The sequence below is a fragment of the Capricornis sumatraensis genome, chromosome 2 (genome assembly GCF_032405125.1).
Source record: "Capricornis sumatraensis isolate serow.1 chromosome 2, serow.2, whole genome shotgun sequence".
Classification (NCBI taxonomy): Eukaryota; Metazoa; Chordata; class Mammalia; order Artiodactyla; family Bovidae; genus Capricornis; species Capricornis sumatraensis.
In genome coordinates, this window is record NC_091070.1 from 59,252,119 (window position 1) to 59,269,620 (window position 17,502).

Here is a 17,502-nt window from a genome sequence, read left to right on the forward strand (position 1 = left end):
TTGACGCTCAGCTTTCTTTATGATTCCAACTCTCACTTCCATACATGACTACTGGAAAAGCCATAGTTTTGACCAGACAGACCTTTGTTTGCAAAATAATGTCTCTGCTTTTTAATATGCTGTCTAGGTTGGTCATAGCTTTTCTTCTAAGGAGTAAGCGTCTTTTAGTTTCATGGCTGCAGTCACCATCTGCAGTGATTTTGGAGCCCAGAAAAATAGTCTCTCACTGTTTCCATTGTTTCCCCATCTATTTGCCATGAAGTGATGGGACGGGATGCCATGATCTTAGTTTTCTGAATGTTGAGTTTTAAGCCAACTTTTTCAACTTTCCTCTCTCACTTTCATCAATAGGCTCTTTAGTTCTTCGCTTTCAGGCATAAGGGCGGTGTCATCTGCATATCTGACGTTATTGATATTTCTCCCGGCAATCTTGATTCCAGCTTATGCTTCATCCAGCCCAGCGTTTCGCATGATGTACTCTGCATAGAAGTTAAATGATCAGGGTGACAATATACAGCCTTGACATACTCCTTTCCCAATTTGGAACCAGTCTGTGTTGTTCCATGTCCAGTTCTAACTGTTGCTTCCTGACCTGCATACAGATTTCTCAGGAGGCAGGTCAGGTGGTCTGGTATTCCCATCTCTTTCAGATTTTTGCACAGTTTATTGTGATCCACACAGTCAAAGGCTTTGGCGTAGTCAATAAAGCCGAAGTAGATGTTTTTCTGGAATTCTCTTGCTGTTTCGATGATCTTGATTTTCAATGGATGCGACTTTGGTGATCACTTAAAAGTGGGTAGGTGTCAACTATACTTCCATTAAAAAAAAGGAAAAGTTAATGGATAGGGAATTCCCTGGTGGTCCAGTGTTAGAACTCTGTGCCTTCATTGCACAGCGCACTGATTCTGTCCCTGATCAGGAAACTAAGATCCCAGAAGCCAGATTTCACAGCCAAAACCCATCAGAAACACAGAGAGAGGTGGGATGGGGAAGGAGGTGGGAAGGAAGTTGAAGAGGAAGGGGACATACATATACCTATGGCTGATTCATGTTGATATATGGTGGAAACCAAAACAATATTGTAAAGCAATTATCCTCCAATTAAAAACAAATAATTTAAAAAGAAACACATGGAAGTGAGTAGGTAGATATCCAAAGCATATGGTAACAAAGGGTGGTTATTTTTCTTTCCTTTGTAATTCAGGGCTTCTTGATAAAATGAAGGATGGACTGGAATCTAGCCTACTTGTTGAAATTAGCCTGTATAAATAATAAAATTTAGTATATAATGGAAAAGTTTCAGGCAAATGGGTGAGAACTACTAATAGGAGGGCTCAGAGGGAGGAGGAAGGAGAGACAATTCTTTGTATCCATAAATGGACAACCAAAGCCTCCACATGGGCAGGTTTTTACTATAATCTTCAAGAATTGCTCCCTCTTGCTGCCTCTGTTGATAATGGGGAACATGAGATTATTGTCTATTTTGGATTATCTTCACTGATCAGGTTGTGTTTGCAGACTATTATGTTTAGGGTATATGTAACCATTCATTCTCAAGAAGCAGGTCAGGTAGTCTGGTATTCCCATCTCTCTCAGAATTTTCCACAGTTTATTGTGATCCACACAGTCAAAGACTTTGGCATAGTCAATAAAGCAGAAATAGATGTTTTTCTGGAACTCTCTTGCTTTTTTGATGATCCAGTGGATGTTAGCAATTTGATCTCTGGTTCCTCTGACTTTTCTAAAACCAGCTTGAACATCAGGAAGTTCATGGTTCACATATTGCTGAAGCCTGGCTTGGAGAATTTGGGGCATTACTTTACTAACATGTGAGATGAGTGTAATTATGCGCCTCTTGAGAAATCTGTATGCAGGCCAGGAAGCAACAGTTAGAACTGGACATGGAACAACAGACTGGTTCCAAATAGGAAAAGGAGTACGTCAAGGCTGTATATTGTCAACCTGCTTATTTAACTTATATGCAGAGTACATCATGAGAAACGCTGGACTGGAAGAAACACAAGCTGGAATCAAGATTGCTGGGAGAAATCTCAATCACCTCAGATATGCAGATGACACCACCCTTATGGCAGAGAGTGAAGAGGAACTAAAAAGCCTCTTAATGAAAGTGAAAGAGGAGAGTGAAAAAGTTGGCTTAAAACTCTACATTCAGAAAACGAAGATCATGGCATCTGGTCCCATCACTTCATGGCAAATAGATGGGGAAACAGTGGAAACAGTGGCTGACTTTATTTTTCTGGGCTCCAAAATCACTGCAGATGGTGATTGCAGCCATGAAATCAAAAGACGCTTACTCCTTGGAAGAAAAGTTATGACCAACCTAGATAGTATATTCAAAAGCAGAGACATTACTTTGCTGACTAAGGTCTGTCTAGTCAAGGCTATGGTTTTTCCTGTGGTCATGTATGGATGTGAGAGTTGGACTCTGAAGAAGGCTGAGTGCCGAAGAATTGATGCTTTTGAACTGTGGTGTTGGAGAAGACTCTTGAGAGTCCCTTGGACTGCAAGGAGATCCCACCAGTCCATTCTGAAGGAGATCAACCCTGGGATTTCTTTGGAAGGAATGATGCTAAAGCTGAAACTCCAGTACTTTGGCCACCTCATGAGAAGAGTTGACTCATTGGAAAAGACTTTGATGCTGGGAGAGACTGGGGGCAGGAGGAGAAGGGGACGACAGAGGATGAAATGGCTGGATGGCATCACTGGCTCGATGGACGTGAGTCTGAGTGAACTCCGGGAGCTGGTGATGGACAGGGAGGCCTGGCGTGCTGTGATTCATGGGGTCGCAAAGAGTCGGACACAACTGAGCAACTGAACTGAACTGAACTGAACTGAACCATTCATTCTGGAGAAGGAAATGGCAACCCACTCCAGTATTCTTGCCTGGAAAATCCCATGGACGGAGAAGCCTGGTTGGCTGCAGGCTATGGGGTCACAGAGTCGGACACGACTGAGCGATTTCACTTCACTTCACTTTACTTCAACCATTCATGTAGTACATGTTTTCTCACTTTTACAAGTAAAAGCTAAATTTTCTGTAAAGATTTTTGCTCAGATTTTGATTGTTTCAAGACTGTGTCCCTTTTTATTTACCTAGTTCTTTATAATTGTTAACTGAAATATCACTTAATGTTTACATGAAGGGACTGTTGAATAGAGTGCTTTCATGATTATGAATAAATTTGGTGTGTCATAGTTAAATGTGTGTATAAACCACATCAATAATGTTTGATTTTTTTTCAGTATTTTATGACATGGCAAAGATACTATTTTGTTTTGGCTTTCAATTGAAACTTGCTGTATAAAGGGGAAAATATCTCTGATTTGTGTGTGAGAATTTTATTCGTTTATCTAAGACCTAATTTGTAAGTTTTTCCATCTTGGTCCTTGTATGTTATTCTAAGATGACTAAGTTAGAGCTAGGGCTTTAGTGGTGGCACAGTGGTAGACGAATACACCTACAATGCAGAAGGCTCAGGTTTAAACCTGATGTTTTTCAAAAGAACATTTCAAAACACTATCTAATAAAAATATCTTATGGTGCTCTCCTAATGAGGAACACATTTGTCTGTATCTTTCTTGTCTCCAATATATGATATTGCTATTGCATTTATTGTGTGTCAGATGTTGCACTCCAAGCTCTTCCTGACAACTTTCCCACCTGAGAGACTTGGAGTAACAGAAACTTGGGGACATAAGAATCTGTTACAAAAATGACCAGCAACTGGTATTACTAAAATGTAGGGAATGTTTAAGGAAGTGGTGGATAAGGAAGCCAAAATGGTAGATAAGAAATGCATTTAAATAGTAGGCAATGGATTCAGGTGTGACTCAGAAGAGTTAGATTGCCCAAGGTTACATTGCCAGTGAATGACTGAGTCCAGACTTAAATCCAGGTGTGTTAATCCAGATCTTGAGATCTTATACATTATATTGCATTTACATAATAGAAATGCACTGATGTATCAACTCCTAAATTCCTTTTACTGAAATAAAACACTGTTTCTATGCAAAATGAAGTTTGATAGTGACAGTGTCATTCTAAGGAGCCCATAATGACCCCATATATGATAAATATTTTAATATAGCTCTTTCTAGTTAACCCAAATAGATTTTTGGTAGACAAATCGGAAAATATAAATTAAAAAAGGAGAGAACCAAATTACTTAAAATTTTACTGCATTATGTATATTTCTTGAGAATTTTTTTCTGCATATGTACTTACATAATATCCCCTTTTCACTTAATGTGTCATGAGCATGTTTTCATAGCAAAACATGTTATAACTCTGTTGTAATATCTGTGACTGTACCATAAATTGTTTGACCATTCTTTCATCAATAAATAGTACTGTAGAGAATATTATCTATGCATATCTCAAGAAAGTAAACATTGAAGTGAAATTATGAGTTTTAGGACTTCATGCATTTTTACAGCTTCTGACTGTAGAAACTGCAAGTGTATCTTCTCATTAAAGTATTAAGAATGTCTAATTCCTCATTTTTGATACTTGTTGTGAAGGTTTCCTTCCTTCTTCCTATACATAGTGACGCAAAATGTAACATGTTGACCAAGTTATTATCATTTTGTTTTTCAGGAGATGATTTTTCTTTGATTCAGCAAGAGATATTTATGGTTAAAGAATGTAAACACTGCAACATTGTTGCCTACTTTGGGAGCTATCTCAGGTGAAAAACACAAAGCATCTAATCTCTCTCTTTGTATTTCATACTTCTTTGCCCCACATCCCCTCCCTTTCATGTAAATACTGTTTTGTATTTAAGTTTTAAAAATTGCTTGTCTAAAGTTCTAAAATTTCTCAGATCTTCTTATTGGCTCCTCTGTTACAGCTTCATTTATGCATTTTTACCCTATCTGGCAACCTTAATGAAATACTATGAACGGTTACAAGTGTTTTAGCTTGTAATACCAATCACATTCTAAACTATTTAAGGTGGGAACAGAGCTAAAATTAATATGCTTTTCTGTATCCTGAAGAAAAACTGTCAGGACAATTTCCTGTTGTAATCTATCCTAAATCTTGCTATGCTGAAGAGTGACAATCTTCAAAGTATGTCAGTGGTCGAGAATTACTAGCTAATATAATTTTCTTTCTCTTTCATGTTAGTCGGGAAAAACTGTGGATTTGTATGGAATATTGTGGTGGAGGATCACTTCAAGATATTTACCATGGTACTGTTAATTTCTCTCTACGTTTTAAAACTTTTACTTTAATGATTGTTATTTTGTGTCTCTAGTTAACAAGAGATACTAACATGTAGATTTACTATTTTACATTCTGTCGTGCTCTGGAGTGTTGCATAAAAGAAATCTCAATTTTATATTTTGTTGGTATTCAGTTAAATTGCTGGAGCCTGATGAAGAAATCCAAGAGTACTTGAAGAATCTAGATTTTACTTTTCAGATGTAGTCTCTAGGAAATCTTAAGTAGTATATAGGGAAGTATTTTATCTACAAACAAAACTGCCTAAACTTCCTTGTAAATTAAAATTGAAATTCAAAAGGTAACTCACATAAAGCAAATTGTCTATCTATTAATGATAATGTGTTGACTGGGAAAACAACTTAATTATTGCTATAATATTTTGTATTAAAATGTATAATTTTAAGAATTTGGAATATTTTACTTGTTGTTTAGTTGCAAGTCCTGTCTGGCTCTCTTGTGACCCTGTGGACTGTAGCCCTCAGGCTCTTCTGCCCATGGGATTTCCCAGACAAGAATACTGGAGTGGGTTGCCATTTCATTATGTTAATTTAGTCAACTTTCTGAATTGAATTGAATTTTCCTTTACATTATTATACTATAATGACTGTTCTCTTTTATTTTACCCCTGTTGTTGATTTTTAAAAAATTATTGGTAGGAAATGGCTCTCTGTCACTCAGTTTAAAATTCTTTTCTGTGATTTTATGAAGAATTATGATCTTTTATAGGAAGACTTTTTATCTAATATTTATAATTTTTATCCACATTTTCACAGAATGAGAACTCAGGATTATGGATTAATAAAACTATGCAGCAGACTTTTTTTTTACTTCCCCTTTTAAGCTGAAATAATGATTTTGAGACATTAATTTTATTTCTTTGTGAAATTCCTGCTTTCCATTATTAAACCTGCTATTTTTTGAATTAAGTTGATTCTTAAAAGTATTCATCCCTGTAAATGATATATTAGATAGCATAGTAATCAAGAACAACTATACCTATAATAACTTTTAATGAAATTGTTTCCCTTCTTTTACTACTATTTCATCAAGTTACAAGAATCAAAATTTTATGTTCCTAAAAGTAGGTATAGAGAACCAGTGATTAAAATATGTTGTAAAATATTTTAAGTAAAGATTGCATAAAAGTATCTGATTTTGACCTCACTGTCAGCAAATGCCACCCTCAACTTCAAATATTTTCTCATGGTATTGGAAGGTGTTATTTCCAAAGCACCTAGTTAGGTACTTGCAGAAGGATTTTACATTCCATTAGGGAAAGATCTGGTTGTCACAAGTGACCTGATTACTTTTTGGATTCTTAGGTAAGGTATTGGATCAAGGTCCTCGTTTTGATGGATATAGTAAAGAATAATGCTAAGGGAATAACATCCTGACTTTTTAAAAAAAAAAAAGTATATTATGCCTTTTCAACAATCAATTTCTCTTTATGGTCCTATAACATGTATGAAAGTGTGAAATTGTTAGTTGTTCAGTCGTGTCCAACTGTTTGCAACCCCATGAACTGTAACCCACCAGGCTCCTGTATCCATGGAATTCTCTAGGCAAGAATACTAGAGTGGGTTGCCATTCCCTTCTCCAGGGGATCTTCCCACCCCAGGGATTGAACCCAGGTCTCCTGCATTGCAGGCACATTCTTTACTGTCTGAGCCACCAGGGAAGCCCTTAACATGTGTATATAACTGTAATTATATATGTTTTTCTCATTTGGGGGCTTTATTTATTTATTTATCTTCAGTTATTCAGGATTGAGACCATGTCCATTGCTTTGTATAGAACATCTTGTGATATCTGGTACTGTGCTTGGCTCATAACAGGGGCTTAATAGTTTCACTGGCCAAAGTCGTAATGAAGCAAATCTTCCGTTTTTTATTTATTTATTTATTTATTTATTTATTTTTAAATCTTCCATTTTTAAATTGCATTGAAAAATTTTCTACTTTACTTTTTTTTTGTTCCCTGATTCTAAGAATAATAGATGCTCATAAGTCACCCAGTGATACATATATATATATACACATACAGAGAGAGAGAAAGAGAAGTTTTATAATAGCTTGTCATTGTTAAAGTGTTTTTAGTCTGTTGTGTTCAAATGTATAATGATGTGATCTCTTTTTTAATTTCTAGTTACTGGACCGTTATCAGAACTGCAAATAGCCTATGTATGCAGAGAAACTTTACAGGTACTCTATTTGCTTATGTAGATAGAAATGCAGTTCTAGTTTCGCAGTTGAAAACAGTAAAATGGTGATCTGCCCAAAAGAGAAAGAGTAAACCAAATTTTTCTGTTAACCTCTCATACTGTAATTCTGTAAGCCTAATTATTTCTTTTGTGAATGAGTCCCAGAAATTCATTTCAGCGAATAGTAGTATACACAGTGGTGTTGTTTGGTGTTCTGCTTTGTAGTGCTTGTCCCTCAATTGCTGCAAAGCTAAAGAAAGTCATAGGTATGAACTGGTTTTCATGAATGAATCATCAGACCTCTCAATTATAACAAGTCCAAGCTTTCCCTTTGAGTTTTATGGCCGCAAAAAAGACATGAGGGCTTTTGCCGTTTCTCCCAAAATGAGAATAAAGTTTCATGGCAATAACCCAGAATGTTATCTGGAAACCTTTGATCTATGTGATATTAATAGATATTATTAATATCAGAATCCCTTTTTATAAGCTCAGTAAACAGTGTATTAAGTAGAGATTTCTTTCCTTCCTTATTTCAGATCCTCTGAGTGCTTTTAGTATGTTAAAATAGGTTATGAGTCTTCAGTAGGTATACAGAGTATACAGTTTTTCTTCCAGTTTATGTTTTTAGTTCCTTGAAAGACTACTCATTGAAAAAATTAGCTGCTAATTTTGTTCACATGCTTTAAGGCTTCTAAGTTAGGAAGCAGGATGAAGTAGTAGTGGTTGTGTTATTTATTTTTTCAGTTCACAACTGATACTTATTAATTGATGCTTCTATCTCTACATTTCCTAGATTGTGTAGTTTGTTTAGAAGAGAAATTGATACTCTATATGTTATTCTTCCATATTTTAGAAATTGAGAATTTAACCTAAATTAAGATAAAGCTCTAGTCATTTCTGAAAGAGTTGGTTTCCACATGCTTTAAAATTTTATTGTTTAGATATATGAAAGTAAATTTTTATATATAAATAATTTACATATATTTCTATAACAGTTAGATTAAAAATCTGCTTTTTTGTATTCACATAAAATGCTAATCGTGCACTCATAGCAGAGAATTGTTGACAGATTAGTGTTGTTAATATTTTAATTTCCAAAGTTCCTTGCTTCTTTAAGTAATGGACAGAGTGCTAAATGGAAGTAGAAAGCAAAACAGAAATTTGCATTTCCATTCTGGCCCTGGTGTATGACCATTATCTCGTCTGTGGTTTTAGTTCCCCAAATATAAAATGAGGCTGTGGAAGGGATGACCTCCAAGATACTAGTTTGAATTTTAAAATTGTGTTACGCTGACAAAATTCCTCATCTAGTGTCTGTTGACAGGTGACTGGATAAAAAGGCATGGTTTAGGTAATCCAACAATATATAAAAAGATAATACATCATAGACAAGTAGGGTTTATCATAGAAGGCAGTGTTGATTTAACATTCAAAATCATTTCAAGTAAGTGATTACATTAGCAAACAAAAAGAAGCAAAACCATGGGATCATCTAAATAGACACAGAAAAAGCATTAGCTAAATCCAATGCTCATTTCTGATAAAAATTCTTAGCATACTTCGAATAGAAGGGAACTAACTCAGCCTGATAAAGAGCACCTATGAAAAACCTGCAACTCAATCATACTTAATGGTAGGGACTAGGTGCTTTCCCACCAAGGTCAGTCAAACAAGGCAAAGATGTCTGCTCGCACCACTTCTTTTTAACAGATTCTAGACGTTTGGACAGGACAAAAAACAAAAGCGGTGAAATAAAAGGCACCTGGACTAGACAGTAAGAATTCAAGCTGTCTCTATTCACAGACTGCATAACTACATCTTTGTAGAAAATGGCATAGAGTCTACAAAGAAGCTAACAGAACTGCTGCTGCTGCTGCTAAGTCGCATCAGTCGTGTCCGACTCTGTGCGACCCCATAGATGGAAGCCCACCAGGCTCCTCTGTCCCTGGGATTCTCCAGACAAGAACATTGGAGTGGGTTGCCATTTCCTTCTCCAATGCATGAAAGTGAAAAGTGAAAGTGAAGTCGCTCAGTCGTGTCCGACTCTTAGCTACCCCATGGACTGCAGCCTACCAGGCCCCTCCGTCCATGGGATTTCCCAGGCAAGAGTACTGGAGTGGGGTGCCATTGCCTTCTCCGCTAGTAGAACTAGTGAGTGTGATTAGGGAGGTTGCAAGATTCAAGATCAATACACAGATTCAGTTGGATTTCCATAGACTAGCAACAATACAATTTATAATAACTAAAATATGACATTCTTTGGGATATATGTAACAAAGAAGCATAAACACCTGTATACTAAAAACTATAAAATGAATTAGAGAAGTTAAAGAAGACCTACGTAAACTGAGAACTTTGCCTTCTGTAGTATTCTTGTATTCATGGGTCAGAACATTTTATGCAACTAAGATACCATTTCTTCCCAAACTGACTGCAGATTCAATGCAATGGCAATCAAAATGAAAGGAGGCTTTTTTTTTCCCCCTCTAGAAATTGATGAGCTGATTCTAAAATTCCTACAGAAACACAAAGGACCTGGAATAGTCGAAACAACTGTGAAAAAACAAAAAAATTTGAGGACCAGCAGTAGCAATTTCAAGACCTATAAAACTATACTAAATGAAACATAGCAGTAAGCACTGGCATAAGAGTAGATTATGCCAAAAGATTATAGAAATCTAGAAAGACTAGAAATAATTCCACACATATACGACTACTGATTTTTGACAAAGGTGAAGATGCTGCTGCTGCTAAGGCGCGTGAGTCATATCCGATTCTGTGCAACCCCATAGACGGCAGCCCACCAGGCTCCCCCGTCCCTGGGATTCTCCAGGCAAGAACACTGGAGTGGGTTGCCATTTCCTTCTCCAATGCATGAAAGTGAAAAGTGAAAGTGAAGTTGCTCAGTGTGTCTGACTCTCCGCGAACCCATGGACTGCAGCCTCCTCCTTCCATGGGATTTTCCAGGCAAGAGTACTGGAGTGGGATGCCATTGCCTTCCCCAACAAAGGTGAAGAGACAATTCAAAAGAGGAGGGATAGGTTTTTCCGTAAATGGTTATGGAATAATTGAACTGTGCTTAGTCACTCAGTCACGTCTGACTCTTTGTGACCCTATGGACTGTAGCCTACCAGGCTCTTCTGTCCGTGGGGATTCTGCAGGCAAGAATACTGGAGTGGTTGCCATGCCCTCCTCCAGGAGATCTTCCTAACCCAGGGATCAAACCCAAGTCGAGCACATGAACTTTGAACCACATTTTGTGACATATGTAAAAATTAACACTTATCACTTACATTTAAATATAAAACCTCGAACTAGAAGAAAACATAGAAGAAAATTTTGCAATCTTGAGTTAATAAAAGCCTTTTCAAACATAAAAATCATGATTCATAAAAAAAAATTTGACAAATTTGACTTTGTTACAATCTTAAACTTCTGCTTTTTAAGACATACTATTAAGAGAATAAAAAGACAAAAAAGGTATTTGCAAAGTATAAATCTGATAAAGGGCTTGTTTCTAGAGTATATGAAGAACTCTCAAAACTAAACAAATAATAGGAAAAGCACCAATTAAACAAATGGATAAAAGATTTGAACAGATGTTTCAGCAAAAGCTGTATAAATGGCAAATAAGGATATGAGAAATATGCTTGATATCATTAGTTATTAGAAAAATGTGAATTAAAACCACAATGAGATACCACTACATACCAGTTAGAATGGCTAAAATTAAAAAGACTGACCCTCATAAAGTTGGTGAGTGTGTGAGTTAATTGGAATTCTCATACACTGCTAGTTTCAATGCAAAATTGTACAGCTGCTTTGGAAAACCGTTTGGCAGTTGCCTAGAAATTTAAACTTGTACCACCATATGACCCAGTCATATCTAAGTTATTTACCCAAGAAGGAAAAATCATACAAATACTTGACATAAATCTTTAGAGTGGGTTTCTATATAATAATCAAAGGCTGGAAACAACTCACAACCCAAATATCTGTCAACAGGTGAATAAATAAATTCTGTAATAAATGTATGGTAGAATGGTCAGTAATAAAAAAATGAAATATTGATAACACACTAACAAGGAATGTCAAATTAATATTGTGAATTAAAGAAGATAAAAGAATATTCTGTATGATTCTATTTACATAAAACTCTAGAACCTTTTAAAATTATCTATAGCGATAGTATATCAGTGTTTATATATGGGAGGAACTTTTGGGAGTGATGAATATGTTCATAATCTCGATTGTGGTGGTGATGTTACAGTAAAGTATTTCTTGTTTTTATCAGAAAATGAATTCAAAAATCTTAAAATTTAGTAAACGTTGATTAGTAAAAAGAAACACATCTAGGTTTTTTCCCCTCAAAAAAAGGACATTCTGGTTTTTCTTATTCAATAAGAATTTAAGTAGAAATTTAGGTGTGAAGTTTGCAGTTTTGCTAATATATACTTTTTTTTTTAACTTCAGGGTCTTGCCTATTTGCATACTAAAGGCAAAATGCATAGAGATATCAAGGTAAGTCTGTTTAACTTAATTTAAACTCAATATGTTTAATACTGACAGTCACAGGGAACAGATTTGTGGTTTCCAAGGGAAAGGTGGATGGGGGGAGGAAGGACTGGAAGTTTGGGATTCGCAGGTGTAAACTCTTATATATACAGTGGATAAACAATAGGTCCTACTATATAGTACAGTGAGTTCTTGATAAACCATAATGGAAAAGAATATTTTTTAAAATGTCTGTATGTGTATTATTCAGTCACTTTGCTGTATAGCAGAGATTGGTACAACATTGCAAATCAACTGTACATCAATAAAAAAAAATAATAATAAACTGTTTAAATTGATAATTTTATTGAAAGGAATTTTATGATACTAACTTAATAGCATTTGTATTTTTGCTTTAGGGTGCAAATATTTTATTGACAGATCATGGTGATGTAAAATTAGGTATGTTATTTCAAATTCCTAAAAATTATTTTCCAGAAAAACAGCACTGAAATACTAACCTAGTTGTGTTAGAATAAAAGGAATCCAGGTGGATGGTTTTTTCCCAACTGAAGTTACTTGTAATGAAAAGTTTTTTAATAACTTTGTTCTTAATAAAGTATGTTTTCATTCTAATAAAATGCCAATAAGTTATTTTCTTATAATGATTATATTTTGAACTAAACAGGAAGGGATTTAGGTATTCAATTTATATTTATATTCTATTTATATACATTTCTCTAAGTATTGCTATCTGAATTATTAATAATGATGTCTCTGAGGATGAAATTTAGAAATGTTGGTGGTTTTATTGAAAACTAAACTTTTCTGTTCTGTTTTTACCCCATCAGCTGACTTTGGTGTAGCTGCAAAAATAACAGCTACTATTGCAAAGAGAAAATCTTTCATTGGCACCCCTTATTGGTAAGATATTATTATGATTGAATTTTGTCCATTTCCTCTCTTTAAGATTAGTGAACAACATTGATGCTTAGTAATACAATTTGTGCTTGACTGAAGCCTAGAGACATTCATGTTCCTTGACACTATCATAGATCTGATGGGTTACAGAACTTTGATACTCATTTTCCATGTCCAGCATTTCCTGTGTTAAAGTGCCAATAATTCCTGCTGTCCCTGAGATGCTGTGTTGGGAGGTCTCATAGGTGGGAGATTTTCAAAAAAAAATTGTGTTATCATCTCATGTCATTTTATTACCCTTTCTTTTGATATTGCATCTGTTTTAATCTAGGATTTTGTTTGCATGTTGTTAAAATTCATGCATCCTATCCTACCATTAGTGTTTACCAGCCCTCCTGCTTCTACTACATCGTTCCAATTACTGACAAGATAATCTTTCTAAAACACTGCTTTCATTATATCCTTAAACACACTTAAGTTGAGAAACGCTGTGTCATACAAGTTTCTGTAACCTAAGTGCACATAAAAGTGACTTCTACCTTGTGAATATTCAGTATAAATATAAATTAATTTAAAAATAATAAACACTCAAAAATCCTGAGTAATTTCATCTGTACTTTAGATCCCATTTCATATACCACTGACTGGTGGCTCAGATGGTAAAGAATCTGCCTGCAATGCAGGAGACCTGGGTTCGATCCTTGGGTTGTGAAGATTCCCTGGAGGTGGTCATGGCAACCCACTCCAGTATTCTTGCCTGGAGAAACCCCATGGACGGAGGAGCCTGGCAGACTACTGTCCATGAGGTCACAAAGAGTTGTACACGACTGAGTGATTAAGTATGCACAGCAACTCCCAAACAGATAACTCCAAGTCAGCTGCTCAGTTGACCCTCAGTCCTGTATATTTTCAGCAGTTGTTTGGTAATGGCACTACTTCAGTATCCACAGAAATTTTATACTCAGTCTCTTCAGTCAACCCCTTGAGTCTATCCTCCCTGCCACTGCCTTTGAAACGTCCTTTTTTTTTCCCCTCATATTTTTCACATAGTCTTCTAATTCATCTTCCTGATTCTGATTTCACTTCCTCTCACACCATCCTTCATGTTGCCATGAGTTTTATATCATAATTAAATTTTCCATTTTCACAGTAAAGTCTAATCTTTCTCATATAATCAGTAGACCGTTCTTTATCTAGCCTCTGTCTCTGAGGTTTATTTTCCAAGTACTTTCTAGACCTTTTCAAACTGTGATGAATGACTTTTTTTTTCATATTTTGTCCACCACAGACTGATACTTTTATAAAATAAATTTAAAATAAATTGCTTTTAAAAAATGACCATTTATCTGGATAAGAATACTTACTTTCAGTTTCTGTACATACCGGAGACTGATAGCAAACTGCCTATGGCCCTGTGTCCACCTATAGATCATACGTTGAGTAGCAGTGTCCTGTCACCTCTCTCTGTGTGTTCCGTGCTGGCCTGTTTCCCTGCATTCGTACTTGCTTCCTCTGACTAAAATAGTCCAGGTGCCTCAACCCCCCTCAACTCCCTGCTAATTTATTCTGTGAGTCTCACCCCCTTTGGGGAACTTTTCTCTGACCTTCACAGAGATTTAGGTGGTCTTTTTGTTTTCCCATGCTATAAAACAGTATTCACAAGATTTTGAGAACCAAAGTTTTAGAAGCGTGTGTATGTGTGTATATGTGGTCTTTATTAAGTTTTTTTTCTGTTAATAGTAAAGTTTCTTCTTTTCTAGTAAATGCCTCTAAGCCTCTTTCCCTCCAAGAAGTCTAGTGAATATAACAAAAGAACAAATTTCCTATAATTTTTTAAAAACAAAAATGTTACATTTATTGATTCCTTCTAGGATGGCCCCAGAAGTTGCAGCAGTAGAAAAGAATGGTGGCTACAACCAACTCTGTGATATCTGGGCAGTAGGAATAACAGCAATTGAACTTGGAGAACTTCAGCCACCTATGTTTGACCTTCATCCCATGAGGTGTTCTCAGTATTTACAATTATGGAGTTAGTAGTAAGGTCTTCAGGGAGAGTGAAGTACTGACAACTTGGGTATTCCGAGCTCACTTTAAAGTATATCGAAATAATAAAAGTATTCTGAGAGATGTAGGAATAATCTTGTCTAAAACTTGATCTGTTGTTCTTTCTAACACAACACAGAGTCTGTCTGAAACTTTTCCTTATAACAAATTTCCTTTAATAAACATACTAGGATATAGCAGTTATCATTTTTAAAGTTTTAAGTCTTTTTTTAATTCTTCCACTGATTAAAAACATGTCTTTTTTTTGTCCTAAGTAGAACTATAAACAAATGATAGAATGCAGATGAGTTTTTTATTTCTGTTCTCATTTGCTTTTGTTTCTTTATACTTTGTCTAGGAATGATGAAGAGGTAGTTGCTTACTATAATCATTTATATTTTAGAGTATATTATCTTAGAAAAAATATTTGAGAGACTGTGAAGGGGTTTTTAGTGTTTTGAAGGAAAAGATAAATTGGGCCAAAATTTAAATTTTTAATGTAAACAGTAAAGGTTAAAAAGAAAATCAGCAGAATAGGGGAAAGTATTCTCCCAATATATAATATTAATTATTGATATTTATTACATAGGTAACTCATTCAAAGACTCTAAGAGCAAAAGATAAATTGTTTATGAGCAAGTATCAGATACTAGAGAAACATGGTAAACTATTGAAACTCACAAGTACCTAAAGATATATAAGTTAGTTCAGGATGGGGAACACATGTGCACCCACGGCTGGTTCATGTGAGTGTATGGCAAAAACCACCACATTATTGTAAAGTAATTAGCCTCCAATTAAAATAATAATAATAACAACACCAAAAAAAGATATATAAGTTAAAAGATACCTGCTTTTAGCTGGAATGCTGATAAGTACAGACCTTTACAAAAATAATTTGGATGTTATCTGTTATGAACAGTACAAATGTTGCATTGATTCTACACTTGTGAAAATTATACTTAGGAAATAATTCGGGAAAAGTCTAAGAATCTGCTTCAGGCTTGCAGGGGGAAAACCTAAATGCGCAGTCATAAGAGCAGCTAATACATGTATATAAACCAAAGCAGCATGGGAAATTGATTATCAGGGAAAAAAGCAGAATATAATGTTGCCTATTATAATAATTTAGTAATTGGTTAATATTTAGATAAAGACTGAAAAGAAAAGCAGATTTAAAATAATGTCATAGGGTGAGAGGAATATAGACTTTTTTCTCTTCAATTTTCTTTTATATATGAATCACTTAATTTTTAAAAAGAAAAGATCTTTGGTATTTAATAAAAAAGACTAAGGAGTTTGCTTGAAAACATTGGAGTTTTGTAGGAAATACTGAAATAAAACTTCCTTTTAAAATCCTTCAGTCTTCTACCCCCATAGTCCCTTAAAAAGATTAGTCAAAGGTTAATTCGTGGAGAAGGAAAGTCCTCTTGCAGGTTGATTTCTGTTTCATTGAAAAGGAGAAACACAGAAGTGGATATAATTTGCCTATTCACCCAAAATAATTGTAGAGGCTAAACATGCAGCCTAATCTTAGAGTAGTATATCATCTCCGTGTGTTAACACAATGATACACAATTATATAGACTTATGCTTAAGATATAATACTAGTTATATATGTAACAGTATGGTAGTAAAAACCTTCTTAAATGTTTAGTTGCTTTGCCTTATGAATAAGAGCTTGTTGGAAATATAAATATCTTCTCTAGAGCCAGGAGAAATTTTCCATAAGGTATCCAAAATATAAAACATTAATTTCCATATTCCATATCAGTTAAATCTTGAGTACCCACTTACATAATAATCTTGCATAAATTCATTGCAGAATTGATTCTGATTATTGAATGTAATAATAAAAGTGTTTTGTATTGCTCTTTAACGGAAATGTTTATTCCAGGGCCCTCTTCTTAATGTCAAAAAGTAATTTTCAACCTCCAAAACTAAAGGACAAAACAAAATGGTGAGTTATAGATATGTAGATTTATAGAATTTTATGGCTGAAAGAGACAGAGGTTTAATTCCCTTATTTTAAAGATGGTAAAGCTGAAGCTCAGAGCATTAAACAGTTTCCCTAACGTTACCTATCTAATTTATTTGCAGAGCTGTGGCAAGGATCTAGGTTTATTTCCTGGTCAGTATTCCATTATAATGTACTGCTTTGGCAGCTTGAATAGGAGATGTGGTGAGGAAATGATCTAAAATGAACACATTAGGATTTTGGAGACTCATTTTGCCTGTATTCCTTTACTTCCACTAATTACATGTTGACTTTCATGAGAAGTAATAGGACATGGTTTCCCAAATACAGTGCCAATTAAAATCAATCATCATTGGCTTTTCTCTACCTATTTTCCCTAACATTCAAACAGTTATTACTCATTTGCATCCTAATGTTTTCTCATACGAAGTAAAACAACTTGCCTATTCTTAAAGTCCATAAGGATGTCTTCAATTAAATGATAAAAATTGAAAATTATTTTTCTGGTAATGTCTTCCCATACATTTATAAGAGAAACTTATTGTACGAATAAAATTTCCAAATTCTTAAATTTAGCAATTCTTTATCTTCTTGGGAGATATGTGAGCCCCTGGAATT

The 17,502-nt window shown here is 34.9% G+C and overlaps 1 protein-coding gene across 1 annotated transcript in view; it reads left to right on the forward strand.

The window, feature by feature from the left end:
• Positions 1-17,502, forward strand: part of MAP4K5 (mitogen-activated protein kinase kinase kinase kinase 5) — a 114,139-nt gene that overhangs the window by 43,107 nt on the left and 53,530 nt on the right. The window contains exons 4-11 of the mRNA XM_068966384.1: positions 4,619-4,709; positions 5,150-5,214; positions 7,394-7,449; positions 11,922-11,969; positions 12,362-12,404; positions 12,794-12,866; positions 14,735-14,866; positions 16,804-16,866. Of these exons, the coding sequence (XP_068822485.1) occupies positions 4,619-4,709; positions 5,150-5,214; positions 7,394-7,449; positions 11,922-11,969; positions 12,362-12,404; positions 12,794-12,866; positions 14,735-14,866; positions 16,804-16,866 (571 nt within the window). The remainder of the gene's footprint in view (positions 1-4,618; positions 4,710-5,149; positions 5,215-7,393; positions 7,450-11,921; positions 11,970-12,361; positions 12,405-12,793; positions 12,867-14,734; positions 14,867-16,803; positions 16,867-17,502) is intronic.